Here is a 24,256-nt window from a genome sequence, read left to right on the forward strand (position 1 = left end):
AAGGCATTGAATTAGAGACTGAAGTTGAAATATTGTGATGTACGCAAAAGAAGGAGTTTATGAAACAGAGAATATATATGTAATGTATCGCTATTTATATTGTAACTGTATACTGTATATAGCTACTAACTCTAATGTGGACTGTAATTTAAAGTAAAACTGGTTAAAAATACAGTCTCCTTTCTCTTATTTTTTTATGCGACAGTCGCACAGTTGCATTGAAATAACGAGTCAACAAGAGCGTTCAGTATTACATTATTTCCCCTATATTCCTTTCATTGGAATTGGTTTGTATATGGCTCTATGAATGTGATGTACAGGTCTGTCAGTGTGCTCCACCTCTGGTACGATAGATACACTATGATGCAGTTTGACTGATTACATATTTATTGTAGAATATTTGTGTTCACTGTTATTGATTTTCTTTGTCCAAAGGTCATAGTCATTTCCACCCTGCCAACACTGAATTCTTGTAGTTGTATCCCCCCCATGAAAATGTTCAAAAATAGAGTTAATATAGGCCCAAAATGTCAGCTATTCGCAGCTTCTATCCAAAAATACAAGTAGCCTATCATGTAGCCTATCATCAGTAGGCTATCATGCTTGAAAAACCATATCGTTTAAACCTCAGCCGAAAAGTCGGTGTACAAAATTTGATGTACACTCTATCCATAGTTTAAAATTTAACTTAAAAAAGAAGACGACGGATGTCGAAATCAGTTCTCTCAGTGGTTCCCAAAGAGGGGTCCGCAGACGACCTGTCCAGGGAGTCCGCACCCGCAGACGCCCTGTCCAGGGAGTCCGCACCCGCAGACGCCCTGTCCAGAGGGTCCGCGGAATTATGTGGATGTCGGTCGACGTGCGGCTGACATTACTGTATTTCAGAGGCTGTAGCGGGCTCGTTTTTAAAGCTAGACTGAAGATACTAGTACAGTGTATCATACGAAACTAGCAGATCTAAGGCATCCGATGCTACCAACAATATCAATGTTGCTACTGTGTTGATTTTCTCAAAGATCAATTAAATGTCCTTCTTGTTGTGTGGTGACATGATTCAAATTGAAATGTGTTGATCACCATGAAACAGGTTTGAAGTATCTAGGTTGAAAATGTTAGAATACAAATAGTTCCAATGGCATCTAAGGGTAGCCTGCACATGGTAGTATGCTATGCTTAATCTGTGCTACGATTATGAGGGGGTCCTTGGAAAATGTTCTCCCCTGTAAGGGCTCCCTGGCCCCAACAAGTTCAATTTGGGAACCCCTGTATAGACCAGCTGACAAACTGTGGATTGGTGAAAATGGTACATAGCAGCCATATTCTACCAAGGTAATGAAAGATCCATTCCTGTAGGTTTGTGTTTAATCCAGAAACTATAGTGGATGTCATCGACTGGCACGCATTATTTGAAAACTATAGTGTATACAGTATTGTGAGCAAAACAACTGTAACAACTTTCCTGCATTGAAACAGGCAGGGAGGGGTTAGATCGGGCTTTTCTATTGTCAGCCACACAAAGGCGTGGTGTACAGGAAGTGTGTGTGTGTGTGTGTGTCTACGAACCAGAAGGCTGTGTTTGTTGGAAGCCAACACAACACACACACACACACTTCAGAGCCGGCTGTGTGTGTGTGTGTGTGCGCACACGTGCGTGCGTGCATGTGTGGTCAGATAAGCCTGTTGGTTCAGATATTTGCAGTCATGCATACATTGCCGTTAGTCTAATCTCAAGTAAAGTGAGAGCAGCCTCCAGTCAAAGTCCAGTTACATTATAAAGTCAACATTATAGAGCCACAAAAGTAACGTACTGACACCTCCATCTAATGTGATTCATGCAGTGGCCACATGAAAGCCTCATGGCCTCTGTACATAGGCTACATTGTAGCCTCCTCTGTACATACAGGCCATATACACGGTTCTGATATATAGGCTACATCATCTCCTGAGTCTGTACATAGGCTACATTGTAGTCTCTGTACATAGGCTACATTGTAGTCTCCTCTGTACATACAGGCCATATACACGGTTCTGATATATAGGCTACATCATCTCCTGAGTCTGTACATAGGCTACATTGTAGTCTCCTCTGTTAGGCTACATTGTAGTCTCTGTACATAGGCTACATTGTAGTCTCCTCTGTACATAGGCTACATCGTCTCCTGAGTCTGTACATAGGCTACATTGTCTCCTGAGTCTGTACATAGGCTACATTGTAGTCTCTGTACATAGGCTACATTGTAGTCTCCTCTGTACATAGGCTACATCGTCTCCTGAGTCTGTACATAGGCTACATTGTAGTCTCTGTACAGAGGCTTTCCAGTCGTGTCGCAAATCTACAATCTGCATGTCTGACTTCACTGTGGACTCGAGGTTCATTTCAACAAGTGGTAGTTAGTTAATGTCTAAAGCAGCAACCACCTGTTCACACTACAGCACTGTTGCCCAATAGCAGAGGGCGTCCAATATGGCTGCTAGCGGATACGCTATGCCTGAGAGCCCTCTATAATGGTTGTCTGTGCATCAGAAGTAAGCATATAGTAGTTAATATCCATTGCTTATCCACATGTGAACTTGTTTTGTTCTGGTTGATGCACACTCGTGTCCAAAGTCCTGTAGTACTGATCAGTCTATCTGAATGTTCCAAGTTTTGTTTTTCGCTGTTCACCAAGACCCCCTGAGGAAGACGACCTAAACACACAGGCCATAACACTAAAGGCATCATCAAATTTGGCACACAAAAAAGTGTAGTCCAATGTGTTGTGTGTGTAATTACTATAGTACTAATCCGATAATTAGAATGCAAAGTGTCTGTGAGTGAGTGTGAGCAGAAATGTGTTTGGCCACAGCTGCCATTTTACATGTGATCACAGCGAATCTTGCAGCATGTGTAAAGAGCAACCCTGCAGTGATCTAACAGAGCAGGACTTTTGAATTAGGTAATTACGGCCAATTAATGGGCAAAAACGCCTTAACACAGGTTCAGCACCATGGAGAGCTCCAGAGTGGAGGAGCCCACAGGTGAGGTGAGCGCTGTTTGAATCAGCCAGTGAACTCTGGAGTGTTATTGTGCTGTGGACAACGCTGCCATTACACCAATTTGCTGTGAGACTGCGTTGGCTTATGAGCAGAGGTTTTCAAAGTGGGAGACGGGCCTCCCCAGGGCGGCTCCAAACCCTTTCAGGGGAGGCTCAGTAACTGGAAGTGAAAAAATATTAGTTATTACATTAGTTATCAAATCACATAGAATAGTCTAAATGTGTGTGATTTGGTTAAAGAGATAGTTCAGAAATAAAATTGTAGTGTTTTTACAATGTTCCCAGAGTCAGAAACAAATAAATGCCTTCAGACAGACCCTTTTTTATGTATTTGGTTTAGTCTGAAATATGTCAAACAGCAAGATCAGACTATTTTGGCTCGATTGTTGAGTATCTATGGGATCAAATATAATCAATTTAGCAAAACTAAGCAAGTAAACTAAGGGGAGGCACCTTTTTCCAAGCTTTGTCTGAAGGGAGGCCCATAGTCTCAGACTTTTAAAACACCTGCTTAGCAGCATCTATACACAACACACATTCAGTGCAGGTATTGTTTGGTACATTGGTTTATTGGTAAGTGGTTTAAGTGGTTCATAGTTATATACTGGCAGCAGTCAAAGCAAATGGAAGGGGGAAAGTGGCGGAAAACTGGTCTCAGACGAGACAAATCCTAAATATCCCAGCTGTGTGTGTGTGTGTGTGTCCTCTTCTTCCTCACTCCCTCTGTCCTCTCCTCCTCTAGACTTTCTTCTTGTAGTCCTCCAGGTGAGCCAGAATCCAGCCGGACGGACCCAGGATGGTGAGGAACATGCACCCCAGTGCGAAGGCCTGTGCCTGGGGACACACAAATACATGGTTAAGTTTTTTATAGTGTCCCAGTCATTGACAGTGGTCCCAATGCAGGGTTGTAGTCAAGTCACTATGTCTCGAGTTCAAGTCGAGTCTCGACAAGTCCCCAGTGTTCGAGTCTAAGTCCAAGTCACCAAAGAAGGGTGAGTCAAGTCCGAGTCAAGTCCCCATTACCCGAGTCTGAATCCGGAGTTACTAGCCTACTACGTGAGCGTGAATTAATATGAGCGTAAAATAATAGTGAAATTATTTTAATAATGTGCAGTGACTAATGTTTCAACGCACACAGCGTCTTCAGAGTTTGAGGTGCGTCACTGCACCTAATTAAAATAATTTTCCAGTTAATCGTTAAAATAATTTTCCAGCTAATCGAGTGCTCCGGGATCCTCTTTGGGTTCATCCATTGAACTGTTGTGTCTGTCTGTTGTACTGTCCTGTTCTGAGAGCACCAACCTCCCTTTGTGGAGGGGCTGAAGCGCAAGAGACTCCTTCAACAGTTCAATGATCAAGATTCAAGTGTTACAGGACCATTTCTCATAAACAAGAGTCTTACTTTTTGAAATAAAATAAATGTGAGAGATTACTACTTCATCTATAGTCACAGGAGCCCAAGCACATCAGCCCGAACACATCATGCACAGTATGATCTCACACATGTAAACAGTTTTGCAGGCATTCATTTAGTTTCACACTTATTGACAGTTGAGTTGAGGTGAGTTAAGGTGTGGACCAGGGATATCATTCATGCACAAATGACATCACTTCATTTTTGGCGAAGTTTTCCTTTACTGGTAAGGAAAACCCCTGGCATCACCTTTACAAAACATCTTCACTTTGTCCCCAACAGATACAGGTGGGTTTTTCCAACGTTGAGGTTGAGCTGCTGTCATATTCATAATATTCCCATGATGTCACAAGCATTTTCTTACCAATATGGCACTACAATACACACAGCTCATTGGCTGTTTGTGTCACTTGATTGTAATCACCTGTTAATTGATTACAATCACCTGCTATTTTCCTACCAAGATGGCCATGTGGTGATGTAACAGAATACTTATTATATCTGATATAGTATTCAATGAGCTGTGTGTATTGTAGCGCCATATTGGTAGGAAAATGCTTGTGACATCATGGGATACTATGAATAGGCTAGTCTTTCTGGTTTGAATGGACACCAGCTGAGTCTAATCATGACAACTTGTTGCTGATAGGCCTAGGCTACCACCTGCTGTAGGCTATTAGTCCAAATCACATGAATTTAATGGAAATAAGGCTCATCCTAAATGCAGTTGTCTGAGTTGGCAGCTAGTCCACAGCCAGCCAAAGCCAGTACAGTACAGTCAGTTACTGTACTGTACTTTAAACCCATATATGGTTGGTATGTATCACCCTTCAACAGCAAGGTCGCAGAGTTCTGGAACCTGTCCAACTGGGTAATGTGCAGTCTCAATAAGACAGCACGAGCATTAATCCACATAATGGGAGTGTTATCTCGGATAAAATGTGCGTAAAAGACACAGACTATATTTGGCGATATCTCAGTGGACATTTCATAGCATACTGTTTAGGTTTGAGCTGCCTGGGTGTATTCATAAGGTTACATCAGTTGATGACTAGCCTACGTGTAGGAATTAGACGGCATCATGGCGTTATGCAGCCTGACGCACAAGGCTGTCGACTAGAATAACCTTAGAGAAGTTGCTGTTTATGCATGAGGCACACAACAAAAACATCCCACATTCCAATTCAAACATTTTCATCAGGAAGATGCACAAAAAAATTGTGACCAGCCAGCACGCAAACTTTGACGCAGTTGAAGGAAAGTGCGCCATATGGCCCATATAGCAGTGAAAGGCAAGAATGACGAGCTATTATTTTATTTGCAATGCAAATCTGCATCTCTCGTTAACCGAGGCACTGTGTTGTCATAGACAATACAATAATTGCCCATGTAGGCTATTGTGTCGGCTGCTGACATGTAGGCTGCCTGCAACTAGTATAGGTTCCATGCGTTTAGGACTAATTGAGCGGAGTCAAATGTGAACTTACCCCCACGGAGATGTCGTGTTTTGCGGGCTTGTGTGACCAGTTGGCCCTGGGGACCAGCTGGCTCCTCACGGTCCTCATGAGCCGAGAGGCGCTCAGAGTCAGCGCCGACATGATGCTGCCTTGGTGCGGCTACTGAGACGAGGGAGACGAGCTCTGCTTCAAGGTGATACACTCCTATTGGTTTCAGCGCGGTTGTGTCTGCTGCTGCCAAGCGCTGAGTGTGATGTGAGGTCAGCGAGGGGGGAGGAGAGAGAAAGATAGAGAGAGAGAGAGAAAATGTAGAGAGTGTGTGTGTGTGTGTGGGGGGGGGGTAATGTAGGCTACTAAAACTGTTTGGTCATAAGCATGGCACTGGTAGCTGAGCTCCCAGGCTGTGGCGCAATTTAATTGGCAGACGCACCGTAACAGGCGACCGGCCGACCAGCCTCCCGCGTGTCCTCATTTCACCCCACTGCTCAGGCTCTGCAGCCTGCAGGCGCTGCCTTCATTTGCTGGGGATACTACTACCCCTAGGGGTACCTTGAAGTACTGCAGGGGGTACTAGGAAATGTCTAAAAATGTGTTGTTGTTGTTGTTGTTGTTGTTCAATCAATCAACCAATTTTATAGTTACATCTCAAAATCACAACAATAGTTATCTCAAGGCACTTTACAATAGAACAGGTAGAAGACCATTAGCCTGGCTAAATCCAGCCTTCAACGTGACATCACATAGAGGTCACGTGGAGGCTGGGTTTACCCAGGCTAGAAGACCATGGGCTCTTTATTTTAGACCCAACAATTGAAACAATTCTCACATGCACTGACGAATTTACTGAGAGGTCATGTGGCAAAGAGCATGCACTTGGCGACGGCGGCAAGGAAAGGCCGTTTAACAGGGAAGAAGCCTTGAGCAGACCTGGCTCTTCTTGGTAGGCCATCTGCCATGGCCATGGGGTTGAGAGAGAGACTGAGAGATGCACAGTAGTAGTGGTAGTAATAAGAATGATACCATAACAACTATCATAAATAAAAACACAAAGTAGCCGAATCACGATAGCAACTGCAGTCATCATAAAAACAGGACTAGTAGTAGTAGCGGTGGCTGTCAGTGTCTTCCCACCACTACTGGAATCCGCATCGAGATCATGGAGGTCATGGTTGTTGTTGTTGTTGTTTATTGGTTATGAGAAATTGTAAAATAATGCCACCTTAATAAATGTATGAAATCTCAATAAGGAACACCCTGAGCAGGGAGAGAAAGCTTTTGAGCAGCTACAATCCTTTGGATCCACTTTATTTTGTGTGAAGCATTCTTTTCTGCAATGACCGGGTCATTATGACCCAGATCAAAACCAACCAAAGAAAGGAGTCTGGAAAAGAGCTGTAGTTGCCTCCCCGACACCCACAATGTCAAAGATCATAAGTGAAGCAGTGCATAAGCCAAGCCCATGTTTCTCACTAAATTGTAAAAGTATTACAAAATTAACTGACCAACCTGTTTAATGTGCATCTGTACGCTTCCAAAAATGCAATACATTATAGTGCAGGTGAAAGGGGTGTCTGAAAGGGGGTGACTACAGAAAGCATGGTAAAGCAGAGTGTCTTTAGCGGACACTGAGTTTCACAGCAGTTGTGTCACCAGTGAGCCCTGGCTGTGCTTTCACATCCACTCTAATATATTTAGTTGATAGTTTTGTCTATGTTATTTTATTGGAATTACAATGTTTATGTTGGCCATGGCTGCCATCTAGGGAAAAAATGCTTCTTTTAATTGTGACTCTGAGATAGAAGGAAGCTTGTGCCATTCTAAAGTTCCAAATATTGAATTCTGCATCATAAAAAAAACTATGACTTGACACCGAGATCATCCATATCAGACTAGTGGTCTGTGCAACTTTATTGCAGTTAACTTACAGTATTCATACCAGTCAACAAATGGGGGGGGGGGGGGGGGGGTCTTCTTCTTATTCCTTTGTTTTAGGGTAATGGCGCCATCTGGTGAATTTGTATTGAAGTGCAGGGTGATCACATGAAGAGTCACCTGCAATAATTGTAGCAAGTTAGCAACTAGCCAGCCAACATGACACACTCAAAGCATTTATCAGAAGGAAGTGTTGAGGCTAACAGGATACGCGTGTTTGATGTGTTCCGCAAATGAAGGACAGTATATGTATTCTCCTTGGCAGCTGGTAAGTCACCAAAACTAACGCTACACAACTGTTAGCTTGCATGTTAGCGATTATTATCCAAATAACCCACCCAGGACCCAGCCAAGGCAGGCTAGTTAGCGTTAGCTGGCCAGACGGGGTACGTTATATCTCCTATGTATGGTTACTTCACCACTTTAAGCCTTGTACATCCAGCCGCGGCGTGCACTGATAACTAGTACTAGCTTTGGCATTTTGACGATGACACTTACACATACCGTACCCAAGTTAGCTAACGCTAGCTAACAACGTTAGCTTCGTAACGGGCACTGCCAAGTTAACTCCAGAAGAAAACGTTTTTGAAGGAAATAATGAAACAAGATAGCTAACTAGTTAGCTTCCAGTTGGTGAAGTTGTGGTGCCGAACAGCCAGATCTATATTTGCGTTATCAGCATAGGCAGGCATACAATCGAACTTTTAACATTGATTTGAATGTGAGTTCATTGAAAAGTTGATATTGTATGGTAACGTGACGTCGTTAATACGTGCAGAATAAAAAAGTGGATCATTACGTTTCGTTAGGCGTTAAATCCAGTTCGGCAACATTAAAATTGTCATGTTTTTTAAGGAAGTTTGGCGTGAAGGTCTCCCACTAGGCCACTACTAGAGAGAAGGTAGCCTAGTGTGCATTACAGTATGTTTTCCCTTCTCAGTCCTCCTCCACGTTGGCACTTAACCTTTGAATGGTTGCGGTTTAATCCTGTGTACATTCAGGGCAGGTCGCCTAGCTGTGAGGTGTTGTGCTGTTGAATGAAGTCATTGCTCGTCACGTTGTCATCCACTTAAATGCCTCCACTGAAATAGACATGCTTTTATCGAGTTGTTAACCTAAATCTGTAATGTTAGCCATGCATGGGTTTGGTCAGATGATCAATGTGATGATGTGACATCAATGGTCCACAACTTAAATCAAATTGAAACTCTCAATAACTGTAAAACGAAATGATTGCCTAAAAAAACTGTTGACAGTTTTTGGATATGTGTGAGATGTGCAAAATAAATCAGCATTGTTTTTCGGTTAAGTTCTTCTCTGAGAAGACCTTCAGACCATTCAGTCTCTCTCTCTCCCTCCTCAACGATGTACCTTTTGTTCTGTTTGTTTAATGTAGTTTGTGTTGTCTAGGTATTTCCCCTTAGTTTTTAGGTATTTCCCATAGACTGTATTTCCCCTTAGTTGTAGTTAATAAATTATTGTTTTAACTTTTATTTACTTTGGTGTATGACTTCTCTCATTTGTTACTTCGGCTTGTAACATATGAGGGGAGTCATACACCAAAGTAAAAATAAAAACAATTCCATCATCAGCTGGGACCTGAAATGGGAGCTGAACATCAGAGCTCTCACGAAGCGGTGCTAATTTCGTTTATGAAAACTATGACGAAAAATGTTTGTCGACTACCTATTTTCGCTGATGAAAACTAGACACACAAAGTTGTGATGACAAATACTATGAGGAAATCTATTGACATTTTCGTCAACAAATAAAAACTACACTAAAATGTTAGGAAGGGACGAATTGGGAAGACATCCAATCAGAAGAGAAGAAGAAGTGTGTCTGTCTGTATTGCACGTTCAAACCTTAATAGTATTCCAAAATCAGGCAGGGGGCAGCGCCTGACCACAAACACCCCACTTTGAGAACCACTGCCCAACAGGGAAACTCTTTGCTTGCCTACATACGATTCAGAGTATTGCTCAAGGACACTATGTCCCAAGAGGGGTATACTGTTCAGTAAATTATCCCACTATTATGAACACATTTTGTGTGAGCAGATGGCTAGTAAGACTAAGTGAGAGTTCCACTGTGATGACACTAGATGGCGGTCATGAGTCACATTTGGCGTCTGGTGGGCCTGCTGTTGTCTTGTGTGCTTCAGCCAAAATCCTCTTGAGTTCATGCTTGATTGACACTAAAGCACTGAATGCAGTTTGTCATTGAGTTCATGTAGGCACCATTACACTCGCTCTTTGCACTGATCTCACACAGAAAGAGACCATTTCACAGCAAACCGTGTATATACCGTTTCTCCCCCCACCTTTTCTTACTTACTAATAATAATAATAAACATGGGTTTTCTAATAGCGCTTTTCAAGGACTCAGATTACAAAAAGAAACACTAAAGGGGCGGGGACGACGTAAGTGCAATAGACAATGGACAAACACGACACAGGCACACAGGGATAGGCAGGAGGAGCTAGGAGAAGGCAGAGGAGAAGAGATGGGTTTTGAGACGGGATTGGAAGACAGTGAGGGAGTCTGATTCTCTAATGTCCGGGGGGAGAGAGTTCCAGAGCTTGGGAGCTGCCCTGGAGACGGCTCTGTCACCGAAACTGCGGAGGTTGGATTTGGGGGTGGAGAGAAGGCCGGCAGAGGTGGATCGGAGGGAACAGGAGGGTTGGTAGGGGGAGAGGAGGTTGGTGAGATATGGGGGGGGGGCAGTTGGTGGAGAGCTTTGTAAGTGATGATGACGAGGATTTTGTAGGTGATCCGGGAGGAGATGGGAAGCCACTGTGGAGTTGTTGAAGGACTAGGGTGATGTGGTGCCAGGATTTGGTGTGGGTGAGGAGACGGGCGGCTGCGTTTTGGACCAGTTGGAGTGTATTGATGAGGGTGGTGTTGGTGCCGTAGAGGAGTGAGTTGCAGTAGTCCAGACGGGAGGAGATGAAGGCGTGAATGAGTGTTTCAGCAGCAGGGTGTGAGAGGGAGGACCGGATCTTGGCGATGTTGCGGAGATGGTAGAAAGAGGTTTTGACAATATGGCGGATGTGGGGCTCAAGGGAGAGGGTGGGGTCAAAGATTACTACTACTGAAATGAGTCAATGAAAAATGATGTTCCTGATGTATGATGATTTCAAAAACTCGAGACCATGTGCAGGGCCAAGATGCAAAACACAGGGTTCCCAACTTCTCACGGGTCCTGAAGTTGAAATCTTTGAAAGTTTGTGAATTTGAGAGAGAGAAATCAAGGCCTTGAAAGTTCTTGATTTGTTTTTCATACTTAACATGTAGCAAGGGCTGCACAATTAATCAATCAAATTAATTGCAATCGAATTCGCAATATAGACAAGTAACAGTAGTGCAATATCCAAATTGCAGGAGCAGCTGCAATTTGAGGTCAAATGTGTCACAACAATCCGAAGCCACGCCCACTCCGCAGTTGTGGATTTTGCTGTTCGAGGAAATGAGTTTATGAGTTGACGATTCAGTCTGACTCAGACTCACAACAACAGCTAGCATTAAATGAAGCGTTGTGGTGCTACAGAGATACCCCGACCTACAAATCGGTGCATTTACATGCACACTATAAACGATTTATTAGTGTGCAAAGCATGTAAACGCACTCATTGACTGCAATGAATAAACCTGATGATTCAGCAGAAACCTAGGTGTGTTTTATCCGGTTTCTCACAAACTGATAATGGTCTTTATCCGATAAAGGTTGCGTTTATAATGACGCTCCGAAAAGTGTTTATGGGATTTCTAGCGTTACCTGATTATTCAAGTGTCATGTAAACAATTATCAGTTTATGAGAAAACTGATAAACACACCTAGCTTTCTGCTGAATCAGCAGGTTTATTCATTGTAGTCAATGTCCACTCACGCACTTTGAGGTGAGATCCCGCTATACTCAGTGCATGATAGTAAATGCGGAAATCAGATTATTGTTGCGCTGTTGTTGCGCTGTGTGTGATGTTATTGGCTGGTCGCTAAGACTCGCTATACATCCCACGTGACGTGGGATGTACCTGCGCAAATTCATCCCCACCACATCCAAAACAAATGTAAACGGCACCAAAATCAGGCAGGGGGCAGCGTCTGACCACAAACACACTGCCACAGTATTTAGAGGGTTAGAATTTATGTTTTTATTTATTTCAAATTGTTTTTATTCGTTTTTAAACAATACAAACAAGAAAAAGAAAAAGCAAACCCCATAGAAGACAGACAATACAAAATAAGTGCAAGGTTGCATGATGTCATACGTGTATACAATGTCCTGAGTATTTGTGATGCAATGACAACCAAGTGTAAAAAAACAAACAAACAAACAAATTAATAATAATAATAGAGACAAGGAAAGAACAAGAGGGGGGTGGGAAGAGGGTAGGGTAGAGCTGTTGGGGGCTACTAATCTAAAGTTCTTGCGTCAAATTCCTTATCATAATAATCTAAGAAGGGGTGCCAAGTCATTTCAAACTTTTCCAGAGAACCCTGGACTGTGCATCTGACTTTTTCTAGCTTAAGAAATGACATTACCTCACGAATCCAGCGTGAGTGTGATGGAGGTGTGGGCGATTTCCAGCTAAAAAGAATAAGCCGGCGAGCTAGTAATGTTGAAAAGGCCAGAATTTATGTTTTTGAGGGGATTTTTTCCCCATAAGGATTTTATTTTTTATTTTTTTATTAAATAGTTGCATAGTATACATTTAATAGTTGTCTGTGAGTTTCTTCTATAAAGCCTGCTAGTTTTCATTATAAACATTCTCCTTGTTGTAACAGTGATTAACCTTGATCCGTCCATGTCTCAAACTATGCAGTGTTGTGTCCTTGACCCAACACTGCATAGTGTTGGGAACCCTGAAAATGTATTGTTGTTAAAGGAGAATTTCGGCGTTTCTGGCCGTCCTAGCGTTGTTTTGACATCAATAGCGTCCAAGTCAGTTGTAAAATGGAGCTGACTTGGGGCCAAGTGTGAGCCTGTCTTTCCTGCATCTAAATAGCTATTTTTATTCCCGTTTTCGCCAAATATCGTCAGAATCTGATCCCTCAAGAAGCACCACAGTGATATTTCGCCAAAGGCTGTTTCCTGGAGTCCCACAGGGATCAAATTACCTCAAACGTGATCTCGGTCACCAAGTCTCGTGAAGTCCCGCGATACTTTCATGCCGACTGACCAAGTACAGGAGGACGCTTTGCGGTGGTGGTTTTAGCGCAACCTATGTGGGGTTTGGCATAACCTTCGTTATTTCGAATCCCACATAGGTTACGCCAAACCCCACATAGGTTGCGCTAAAACCACCACCGCAAAGCGTCCTCCTGTACTTGGTCAGTCGGCAGGAAAGTATCGCGGGACTTCACGAGACTTGGTGACCGAGATCACGTTTGAGGTAATTTGATCCCTGTGGGACTCCAGGAAACAGCCTTTGGCGAAATATCACTGTGGTGCTTCTTGAGGGATCAGATTCTGGCGATATTTGGCGAAAACGGGAATAAAAATAGCTATTTAGATGCAGGAAAGACAGGCTCACACTTGGCCCCAAGTCAGCTCCATTTTACAACTGACTTGGACGCTATTGATGTCAAAACAACGCTAGGACGGCCAGAAACGCCGCGGAGATCGCCTGGTGAGTGGCCAAATCATAATTAATGCCAGGAGATGGATCCAGGTTAAAAAAAACGAAATTCTCCTTTAACATGCTTGTGTTGTCGTTCTATCTGTGTAGATCTACTGGACGTTGGCTATCTCCTCCTCCCCCTGCGAGTGTGTTGTTGCATCACTTGCTTGGTTGTGCATGTGAGTGTTTGTGTGTGTACGCCACCATCCCCCCCTCCCACCACCACCACCACCACCACCACCACCCCACCATGTCCCGGTGTCCCTGGGCTCTGTGGCTCTGTCACCTCCTCTGCCTGCTGCTCCTCCCTGGCTCCTCCCAGAGTGACCCCACAGACCAGGACAGCATCCAGCTGCCCCCAGTGGACACTAAGAACTGCTCCGATCTATGTAAGTCTGGGTCTGGAGCCATTTGGCGGGGGGGGGGGGGGGGGGTGGCGGCGGGATTTTGAGACTCTATGAGACCAGAAAAAGGTGGAGAAAGGGGAGTGTGCGGGTCAGTCAAACTATGACGAAAAATGATCGTCGACCACCTATAGAAGCGTTTGCACCGCATAAAAATAGACGACACTATTAACCCTAGTCCGGGTAGTGCAGCAGTAGATTCCCTGCCTACCAACACGAGGGCCGCAGGTTCGAGCCCCTCGTGTTATCTCCGGCTTGGTCAGGCCAGGCGTCCATACAGACGCAAATTGGCCGTGTCTGCAGCAGGTGGGCAGCCCAATTAAGTGTACAGTGTACTGTATGTGTCCTGGTCGCTGCACTAGCACCTCCTCTGGCCGGCCGGGATGCCTGTTGGGCGGGTGGGGGGAACTGGGGGGGAAATCCAAGTCCAATCTGTAAAAGTCAGCATTTCACTCGCGCTGGCTTCTGACTGTCTTGCTCCTGGCTCCTCCCACTCCATCTCTGAGCTGCTGTCACACCGTTTTGAGCTGGAGGCCATGTGACCACTGACCAGTCTGGCCTGTTGTGCCACATTTAGCGCCGCTCAAACTCAATATTTACATTGACACTAGACAAATATTTTCCCGTCCTGCTCACGGGATTGATGCTAGAATTGACTTGTTAAAGGCACAATCCGTAATTCACATTTTTATGCCCTCTTTGGGGCAAAACCATATTTGAAAATGAATTACCGGTATTTGCTTTGCGTGAAGTTCTTGAAAATGGAAGAAAAGTGTTTGAAAAAGTCTTGAAAGGAAGTGATGAGATGGGAGAGAGAGAGAGAGAGAGAGAGACAGATGCATAAGAGAAGTGAGAGGTGGAGATGTCAGATATGGGAGTTGTCTGTCTGCTCAGTAAGAACTGAAGCCACATGTCCTCTTGGTCTTTTGCCTAAATCTCTTCTCCTTACTTGGCCGACGTATCATTTCAAAGCAGCCATGTGGCTCTGATTGAGGATCAAAGAGGCCGAGCGTGTGTGTGTGTGTGTGTGTGTGTGTGTGTGTGTGTGTGTGTGTGTGTGTGTGTGTGTGTGTGTGTGTGTGTGTGTGTGTGTGTGAGCGATCCATGCAGTTCCCTGGCCAACCAAGCACCCTCCTTTTTGTTTGTCCTTTTTTTTCTGTTCTCTCCATCTCTCTCCCTGTCTGTCTCTCTCTCTCTGTCTGACTGTCTCTCTCTCTGTCTGACTGTCTCTCTCTGTCTGTCTCTCTCTCTGTCTGTCTCTCTCTCTGTCTGACTGTCTCTCTCTGTTTGTCTCTCTGTCTGTGTCTCTCTCTCTGACCCCCCCCCCCCCCCCCCCCACTCCCCCAGTGTCAGGAGGACATGTTTTATGTTTTAGCCTTATTAAATGTCAGCATCTGTCCTGCTCCTTGCTGCTTCACGCAGCACCAGACTCGTCACACACAGTTGCAGAGCGGCCGCTGAGGAGAGAAGTCTGTGTAGTCATCAAGCCACCAAAAAAATGAAAACATGGTTGGTCTCGTCATCTGGCTGATGGTTACTATGTGTGGTGTGACACACACAGCTATAAATACCACTGCATTCCAATGTACAAGACTGTGTGTGTGTGTGTGTGTGTGTGTGTGTGTGTGTGTGTGTGTGTGTGTGTGTGTGTGTGTGTGTGTGTGTGTGTGTGTGTGTGTGTGTGTGTGTGTGTGTGTGTGTGTGTGTGTGTGTGTTATGTACAGTGTGTGGGTGGCACAGTGTACAGATACACCCAGGGTAAGTTTAGAGGCAGAAGACTTAAAGAAAGACTTTGCTGCTTTAGTTTAGTTTATTTATTTAGCACATCAAAAAAGAAAGCAAACAATCACATAGAGAAAAGAGTGGATATTGCTGGGAGAGACGGGAAGCCGGAGGGCTCATACCGAGTCCTCTCCCATCAAGAGCAGATCATACAAGAGAAAACACTTCTATAATAAAACCGTCCTAAACGAATCAAATAAGTCAAAATAAAAAATGACACTAAAAGAAAGACAAAAAGAGAATAAAAACAGAAAAAGTTTGAGCATCATCGGATAACAGTGCTGTTGTTATTTTTTTAACCTTTATTTAACCAGATTAAAAAAAAGCATTGAGATAGAAATCCCTTTTCCAATGCTGATCTGGCCAAGAAGAAGGCAGCAAAAATCACACATCAGGGCGTGACAAAGACAATACTTACAACATGGAAAACAATTCAAACAGAAAAAAAGTAAAAAAAGCACATTACAGAAGACATCGTTTTGTAACTGACACATTTTGACAGGAGCAGCTAATGGCTAACAACCTGACGCTGGACCTCTGTGGTCCTATCCATCAGCCCAGGGCTCATGATGCTACAATCAGCCCCATCTTTAGCTGCACCCTAAAAGCTGCCAGAGAAGTTGAAGACTTCAGCGACGGAGACGGGGAGTTCCCAAATTTGGGAGCTCTAAATTTGATACAGAAGTGGCTATAAAGTTTATGAAGGGAAACTGGAAGATTGTGTTTACAGTTTAAGTATTTGAACATGCATGTTTGGAAGACGTTAATCTGATCAGTTGTCTTCAAGAAAGGTCTGACTGAGAAATCATTCTCAAGAATCTCTTCTGGATGACAAGTCATTTAGTAAGATAAGATGGGTGTGTAGCAGCCCAGACAATATTACAGTAGTTGAGATAGGGAAATATAAGGCTATATAAAGTTAGTTGAGAAGATATAATAATAATAATAATAATAATAATAATAATAATAATAATAATAATAATACATGTATTTATAGAGCACCTTTCACAGACCAAGATCACAAAGTGCTTTATAAAACAGTAAAAATACAATATACACAAATATGCTGAGTGCAGCATGTGACCAAAAACATGGACCACAGCTACAGAAACGATGAGGAGCACAGACAGAGGTAGATAATGTAATACATACACTGTTCAAAGATACAGTTCATCATAATCATTGAAAGACTCTGTGGAAACAGTAAATCTGAGAGGCAGAGGTAAAGAGTTCCACAACCTAGGGGCCAAGACCTCGAAGGCTCGGTACGAGGCACCTGAAGCAAGTTCAGATCATTGGCTCTGAGGGAACGGGCAGACCTTCCTCAAAATACTGAGCATCTTCATAGATCTTCTGCAAATCAATATGCATTATGCTTTTTTCAACTTAGACTTTAATCTACGATAATTCCTAGATATTTGGTAAACTATTTCAACCACGTCTCAGGATCAGGATTTAGTGGGGAAGGGGTGGGTGGGGGGGGGGGGGGGGTGGCGGCAACAGTTTTTTAAATGTTCTCTGTGTCTCTGGAACCCAGCTTTGGGATCTGTAGCCTACTTCTGCGAACCACTGGTTGTTGTTGGTGGGGTTTCACTGCTGATTGAGAGTGGGCAGGTCGACAACCTGCCACCAGGGGGACAAACTCCATCCAGCCAGTACGCCTCCACTCCACCAGGAGGCTTTTAAAGGCACACGCCAACCTTTTGGGAGATTGGCCTATTTGCCATCTTCCTGATAGTAAGGCGATAAGATGGATGTCCGTCTGTTCTCTGTGTGTGTAGTAGAAACACAGCAGCTACAGTATCTGTCAGCCACCATCGTGCAGCACCAGGCTACAGTGCAGATTACAGCTAAAAACAGGGTGTAAATGATCTCTTTTCAAGTCAACTTGGCATCTCAGGGCTTGTGGAGACTTTGATTACACCAGGTGAGCAGTATGGAAGCATTTTAATTTTTATGTTTGTTTCCTGTTCTGTTTCTGGGGCTAGGCTAGCCAGTACCCATGACTACCATTCATTGTGCAAAGCTAACTAGCGGGAGGGGTGGGTCTACTCTACTGCACGCACGCACAGGGAAGGGAGGGGCATCCATCTTCTCCTCTTACTATCGGGAATATGGCAAAATAGGCAAATCTCCCAAAATGTGGGTGTGTTCCTTTAACAAGTGTGCTGTGTCTCTGTCTCTCTGGGCCATTAGCAGACAACAGCTGTGGAAACAGTTAAAGCAGACAGCTGTCTGTCTAATTAGCCAATTACAGCGCAGCAGGAAAGGAGAGACGGGGGACACAGAGGAAGGCAGGGATAGAGAGATAGAGAAGTAAAGCTGGAGTGAAAGAGAGAGGTGGACAGAGGTTACACTTGGTGTAATGCTGTGCTCACATTTTGACTATTTAAAACAAACCAAAAATATAATGGTCAGCATTGTGAGATGTCAGTCAACTTCACCAGCAACCTTTCTTTTCTGAGGGAGCGATGCACTTGAGATGGTTGTATTCAGGATCACTCTGACTACCAACTACCGCAAAACCAAAGCTTTTTCACCGTAACATTTTAAAGAATTTCAAAGTTAACATCCCACATTTTTACGTTGGAAATGACTTTAAGTCTGAATTTTTTTAGTTACTTAAAAACACATTGCTCCGTAAGTTCAGTCGTCGTTCCTCGGACCGATCATGCATACTGTCGTGCATATAGTCACCTCCAAAGGCCCATTCTGAGCCAGGTGAAACTCTGGACGTGTGTGTGTGTGTGTGTGTGTGTGTGTGTGTGTGTGTGTGTGTGTGTGTGTGTGTGTGTGTGTGTGTGTGTGTGTGTGTGTGTGTGTGTGTGTGTGTGTGTGTGTGTGTGTGTGTGTGTGTGTGTGTGTGTGTGTGTGTGTGTGTGTGTGTGTGCATAAACAGGCCTCCTTTTCCCTTCTATCTCTGTGTGCTCTGTGTCCCCTCTCCCAGATCAAATGAAGATGCTGTAGTCTTAAGACGGATAGCAGACGTTCAGACTTGATTTGAAAGGCCAGACCTTGTGTTGTGACACAAGCTCCCAAGAAAGCGAAAAAGAGAGAGGCTTGAATCCTGGATGGTTCTTGTCGATGCATAGCTACAACTGGGCCTCTAAAAATGTATTGAACTGATGGAACCAGCATTGAATTATGAGGCATTAAATGGTGTCAAAGTGTTAAATTCATTCATACAGTGTAGAAGTATTCAATTTCCTAATCATGTAAAGGGGAAAGTGGTTGTCTGTTCTATGTCTGTAGTTCTGTCAATGTATTTATAAAGAAATTACAAAACCTCTTCACCAAGTGCCTCGATTAGGCTCAAGGTTTGCTGAAGTGAACATCTGTCTGACGTGGGACCAGCACTTCACTCTGGTTATGTGAATGGAAACCAGTTGGTAGCACTGCTGCACTAGCAGGACATGGTTATTAACGTGGGGAGTCTAGGCTAGCAGGACATGGTTAATGGGGGGAGTCTAGGCTAGTAGCTGAGAAATCTAGTCTCTAGTCCTTGGTTCTAAGTGTTTCTAATGTTGCATTCACATGCTCCTCAGTGCCCGTCACTCGTAAATACGATATTTCCGAGGTGCACATGAATGCAGCATAAGCAAGCACATAAGCAAACTGTAGTTGCGAGACTCTAGTTAAATGTCAGGACATTAATTCTGGTTCCATGTAGACTGCAGGTACCATTCCCAAAACAAAACACAAAAGAAATGTGGGCCAAGCAGGAACCGCTGACAGTATTTTCTTGTGTTTTTGTGTCCTTGCTGCAGGTGGAGCTGACCCAGCGTGCCTCGCCAACTGTCTCCTGGTCAGTTCAAATACACCTTCCTCTAAAGACATTGAACAGAAGCTCCTGGCACAGCTAGGTAGGTATAACTAGGTTGTGTACAGAAACATTTAGGAGACTCATGGACAGTCATGACATGAGTGGGGGGGGGGGGGGGGGGGGTACTATTGGCAAGGCAAAACAGCTCAAGGGCTACATAAGACAACAAAGTTGGGCACCACTGTTCTACACAACGTTTCATTTATTTCATGAGTGCAGTCATTCACACAATGTTATTGTTCTTTGCTCAGGTGATAATGGCGGTGTCGACGGCAACAACAACGGAACGTCAACCAACGATTCATCAGATTCCACTTCCAGACAACAGAGCAGGGGCACCCTCCCCTCTCCATCTTCTGCTCAGACAGACGGACTCAATAACAGGAGTCAGGTGTCCTCCCTGAACTCCTCGTCTCCAGACCAGGCCTTGAGTGACTCTGAACCACTGTCATCCAATAAGTCAACCGCAGGAAAACCTTCACTAGCACAAGTCGAAGAAGAACCTGCCCCAGGCGTAACTTCTTCTAAACCATCAGTAACAACCAGCCATCCACTTCCATCACAACCCACAGTCAGTCAGTCTTCAACCTCTCTCCATCCTATGGCCGTTACCTCTGTGTCAGTGGCTGCTCCAAACACCACGACAACTGCAATGACACCACCATCTACAACAACAACACCACCTGCAACAACAACACCACCTGCAACAACAACTACAACATTCCAAACTACCACACCTACGACGAAAAACACACCCTCCAGAACTAACGCAACCATTACTACCGGTATAACAACAACCTCAACTACAAAGAAGCCATCTTCGTCATCACCAGCCACGCAAGAACCAAAGCCCACAACTACTGCGATGGCACTAGTTCCATCCACCTCCGCGTCACCACTGGGGATTACGACCATAACTGCTACTGCTACTACTACTACTACTAGTACTCCCGCCAATGATAGCAACCAAGTGGTTACCTCGGGGACCAGGGTAGCCGTGGTGGAGGCTGCAGGGAGTGCGCTGACCAGCCAGCTGGTGGATACGGCGTCCTTATTGGCCGTCCTGCTGTTCGGCCTGCTGTTCTTCTTGGTGACAGTGGCGGTGTTTGTCACGCAGGCCTACGAGAGCTACCGCAGGAAGGACTACACGCAGGTGGACTACCTGATCAACGGGATGTACACAGACTCCGGGGTGTGAGGGAGACAGTCGACCAAGCTCAAGAAGACTTGAAGGACGTGTGGAGTTTGGGCTCGGCATAGACTCGAGAATGGAATGAGTAAATATATGAAATAAAAGTCCCCCAGAGTTTGATGACTAAGTGTGACGTGGATGCTGGCAGTGACGTAGGTTTGGCTGAATGGCAGTGTTGTAGTCGAGTTGAGTTGGACTCACGTCTGAGTCCTGGACACATTTTCAGGACTCGTGGCTCAACTTGGACCTGAGCACTGAAGAATCGAACTTTGACTTGGACTCGAGCATTCATGCCTTTGGGCTCGGAAGTTGGAGACGAGGACTCCGACTTGTTAATTGATAAAGGCAGTTTTTTTGTTTTGTTTTGTTTTGTTTTTTGTTATATGCCCATATAATGTGGCATAAGCTATTGATAGCTATGTTAATACTGTGGCATTATTCAACTTCTTACAAGGACGGGCACATGTGTTCCACCTACATGTGGATTCACTTTGGACTCAGGTAATGGGGACTCGACTCTTCTTGGACTCTTTTTTTGGTGACTTGGACTCCAACACTGGGGACTCGAGACTCGACTTGGACTCGAGATATAGTGACTCGACTACAACACTGCTGAATGGTCACATGGTGGTAGCCTGGGTAAACCCAGCCTCCACGTGACCTCTATGTGCTATGATAGCACATACTGTAGATGGAGGGCACGTGGAGGCTGGGTTTACCCAGGCTAACATGGTGGTGCTGTGAATTCGCAAGCTGGTCCAGTGGCACTTGTTGTGTGGTTTGGGGAGAATCCTGGATTGAATGGACCATACTGACCAATAGCTCGCTGAGCTCTTAAAACACAGCCATGTCACCACCACCATCCCCCAACTGTCCCATTGATTGTTTTTTTCTTTGTTGCCGTTCTTGTTCTTTGATTATTTGAGTGGGAACAGGGTATCTGCAACATGCTGGCATTGTGTCCGTCTGTGATTGGACATGTTGGCGTTGTGTCCGTCTGTGATTGGACATGTTGGCGTTGCGTCCGTCTGTGATTGGTCCCTGCGCTGGATGGATGTGATGCTTCTGAGAGGAGCGCTGGGCACCAACAGATTGACACCGATGCACAACGAGCACAACAGGTGACTGGGAGAGTGTGCACTCACTGACTGTTATGTGGAGAGTGTACACTCACTGACTGTTATGTGGAGTGTACACTCACTGACTGGTATGTGGAGTGTACACTCACTGACTGTTATGTGGAGAGTGTACACTCACTGACTGTTATGTGGAGAGTGTACACTCACTGACTGTTATGGGGAGAGTGTACACTCACTGACTGTTATGTGGAGAGTGTGCATTCACTGACTGTTATGTGGAGAGTGTACACTCACTGACTGTTATGTGGAGAGTGTACACTCACTGACTGTTATGTGGAGAGTGTGCATTCACTGACTGTTATGTGGAGAGTTTACACTCACTGACTGTTATGTGGAGTGTTACACTCACTGACTGTTATGTGGAGTGTTACACTCACTGACTGTTATGTGGAGAGTTACACTCACTGACCGTTATGTGGAGAGTGTGCATTCACTGACTTATGTGGAGAATGCTGCTTGGTTCAGTTCTCAGTGACTACGTTTTTGGACTGCAATAATCCGACTATTGACCTTATTCTAAATAAGGCAATGTTTAGATAAAGGTGTTTACATGAGCTACTTATAGAATATTCCATTCATATTCCCCTCTTTTACTTGCTACAGAGCAGAGTCTGATTTAATGACTGAAGACTGAATTGAACCTGAAAGCCTTTCTGTCATGTTTCTACCGCGTTCGGGACAAGATGTTAGGACTTCTTTTGACCACTGGCAGCCATCCTTTCCTCTGTAAACAAGTTGTGCAACAGCCACAGGTCAGGTGTTTACATATCTACAATACATGTTTTCAATAATGTGACTAAGCTCAGAATACTCCACTATTGCTTACTCTGACTATAACCTTATTCAGGTTAAGGTCATCAGAACATGTTTACATGGCCGTGCCTTATTCAGAGTATTGTCTTAATCCGGTTAAGATCGGAATATTGCAGTCCATGTGAATCTAGTCACTGAGTTTTTTTTTCCATTACTTCATACAGTATTCTTGGGATGTGTTACTATCAATTCATCCATGTGTGCCGTCTGTGGTGATCTCTGACCACACCTGAAACACACTGCAGTGAAAAGTCTCTGACCACACCTGAAACACACTGCAGTGAAAAGTCTCTGACCACACCTGAAACACACTGCAGTGAAAAGTCTCTGACCACATCTGAAACACACTGCAGTGAAAAGTCTCTGACCACACCTGAAACACACTGCAGTGAAAAGTCTCTGACCACACCTGAAACACACTGCAGTGAAAAGTCTCTGACCACACCTGAAACACACTGCAGTGAAAAGTCTCTGACCACACCTGAAACACACTGCAGTGAAAAGTCTCTGACCACACCTGAAACACACTGCAGTGAAAAGTCTCTGAACGCACGGCAGTGAAAAGTCTCTGACCACACCTGGAACACACTGCAGTGAAAAGTCTCTGACCACACCTGGAACACACGGCAGTGAAAAGTCTCTGACCACACCTGAAACACACACTGCAGTGAAAAGTCTCTGACCACACCTGGAACACACGGCAGTGAAAAGTCTCTGACCACACCTGAAACACACTGCAGTGAAAAGTCAACCAAGATGTGTGGTCCTGAAACGCAGCCACAGACGTCAAAATGGCACATCAACTTTGAAGAGACGTCTTTCCATCTCAACCCAGTTCATATATTTCTTTCATCTTTTTCCCCCCATCCGAGCACAAAGCATGGCAAGGATCACAACGATTGATTGACTAATTGAACAATTGATGCTGATGGCAACTTTCTCTCATTCAACCCAACGGATTAAAAATATGCTGACTTGTTCAGAGATTCCACTGCTGCTTTTGATCTCAAACCATTTTCCCTCAAATTGCTCTTCCTTACAAAACAGTTTTTCTTTGCTTTTTGTAAAAGGAGTGCTTTTATGAAAAAAGATCGAGCCGACCCGAGTGACTGAACAGCACCGATTGTTGACCTTGCACCAGCCTTCAATCCAAAAGAACAAGAAACAACACTGAGGGAAAGAACTCGCATGGTTCTGTGCAAGTAGTAGAACCTTTCTCCAGAGAGACACAGCAGGTCCTCCAGCCAACTGAACACAGGAGAGATGTTTTTCCAACTCTTCTGCATTAAGTTTCCCCAGATGTGGGCTGGTCGTGCTGAAGTCTTAAGCTGGCGTTCTGGGGCCAAAGTATATACATGCTCCTCAGTCAGTGGGCCAGAGAGAGCGAGAGAGACCACCATGTGAACCGAGTCAGTCATCCAGCTGATCTGTCACTCTGTTAACATTGCCAGGACTTGTTTTCTGCAGTGTGCACGTCATGGGCAAGAGTTTTTATCACACACGCAGATCAGTTTTTAAATTTTTCTCCCCAATTGTACTAGAGTTGTAGACTCGCGCACATGCTTCCTCCGATACATCGGAGTCGCCAGCTGCTTCTTTTCACCTGGCAGTGAGGGAGTTTCACCTGCAGGACATAGCGC

The 24,256-nt window shown here is 44.5% G+C and overlaps 2 protein-coding genes across 2 annotated transcripts; both read left to right on the plus strand.

Annotated features, from left to right (window-relative positions):
- Nucleotides 1–13,691: 13,691 nt before the first annotated feature.
- LOC310792929 (uncharacterized protein) lies at nucleotides 13,692–20,240 on the plus strand (the record flags this gene model as incomplete). Its single annotated transcript, XM_083654694.1, has 4 exons — nucleotides 13,692–13,852; nucleotides 19,417–19,512; nucleotides 19,724–19,919; nucleotides 20,096–20,240. Exons 1-4 carry the CDS (start codon nucleotides 13,714–13,716, stop codon nucleotides 20,238–20,240), a joined length of 576 nt encoding a protein of 191 aa, XP_083510820.1. The 5' UTR covers nucleotides 13,692–13,713.
- cUnh11orf24 (chromosome Un C11orf24 homolog) lies at nucleotides 20,223–20,670 on the plus strand (the record flags this gene model as incomplete). Its single annotated transcript, XM_083654367.1, has 1 exon — nucleotides 20,223–20,670. Exon 1 carries the CDS (start codon nucleotides 20,338–20,340, stop codon nucleotides 20,668–20,670), a length of 333 nt encoding a protein of 110 aa, XP_083510493.1. The 5' UTR covers nucleotides 20,223–20,337.
- Nucleotides 20,671–24,256: the final 3,586 nt, after the last annotated feature.

The sequence above is a fragment of the Poromitra crassiceps genome (genome assembly GCF_964638095.1).
Source record: "Poromitra crassiceps genome assembly, chromosome: 18".
Taxonomy (NCBI): domain Eukaryota; kingdom Metazoa; phylum Chordata; class Actinopteri; order Beryciformes; family Melamphaidae; genus Poromitra; species Poromitra crassiceps.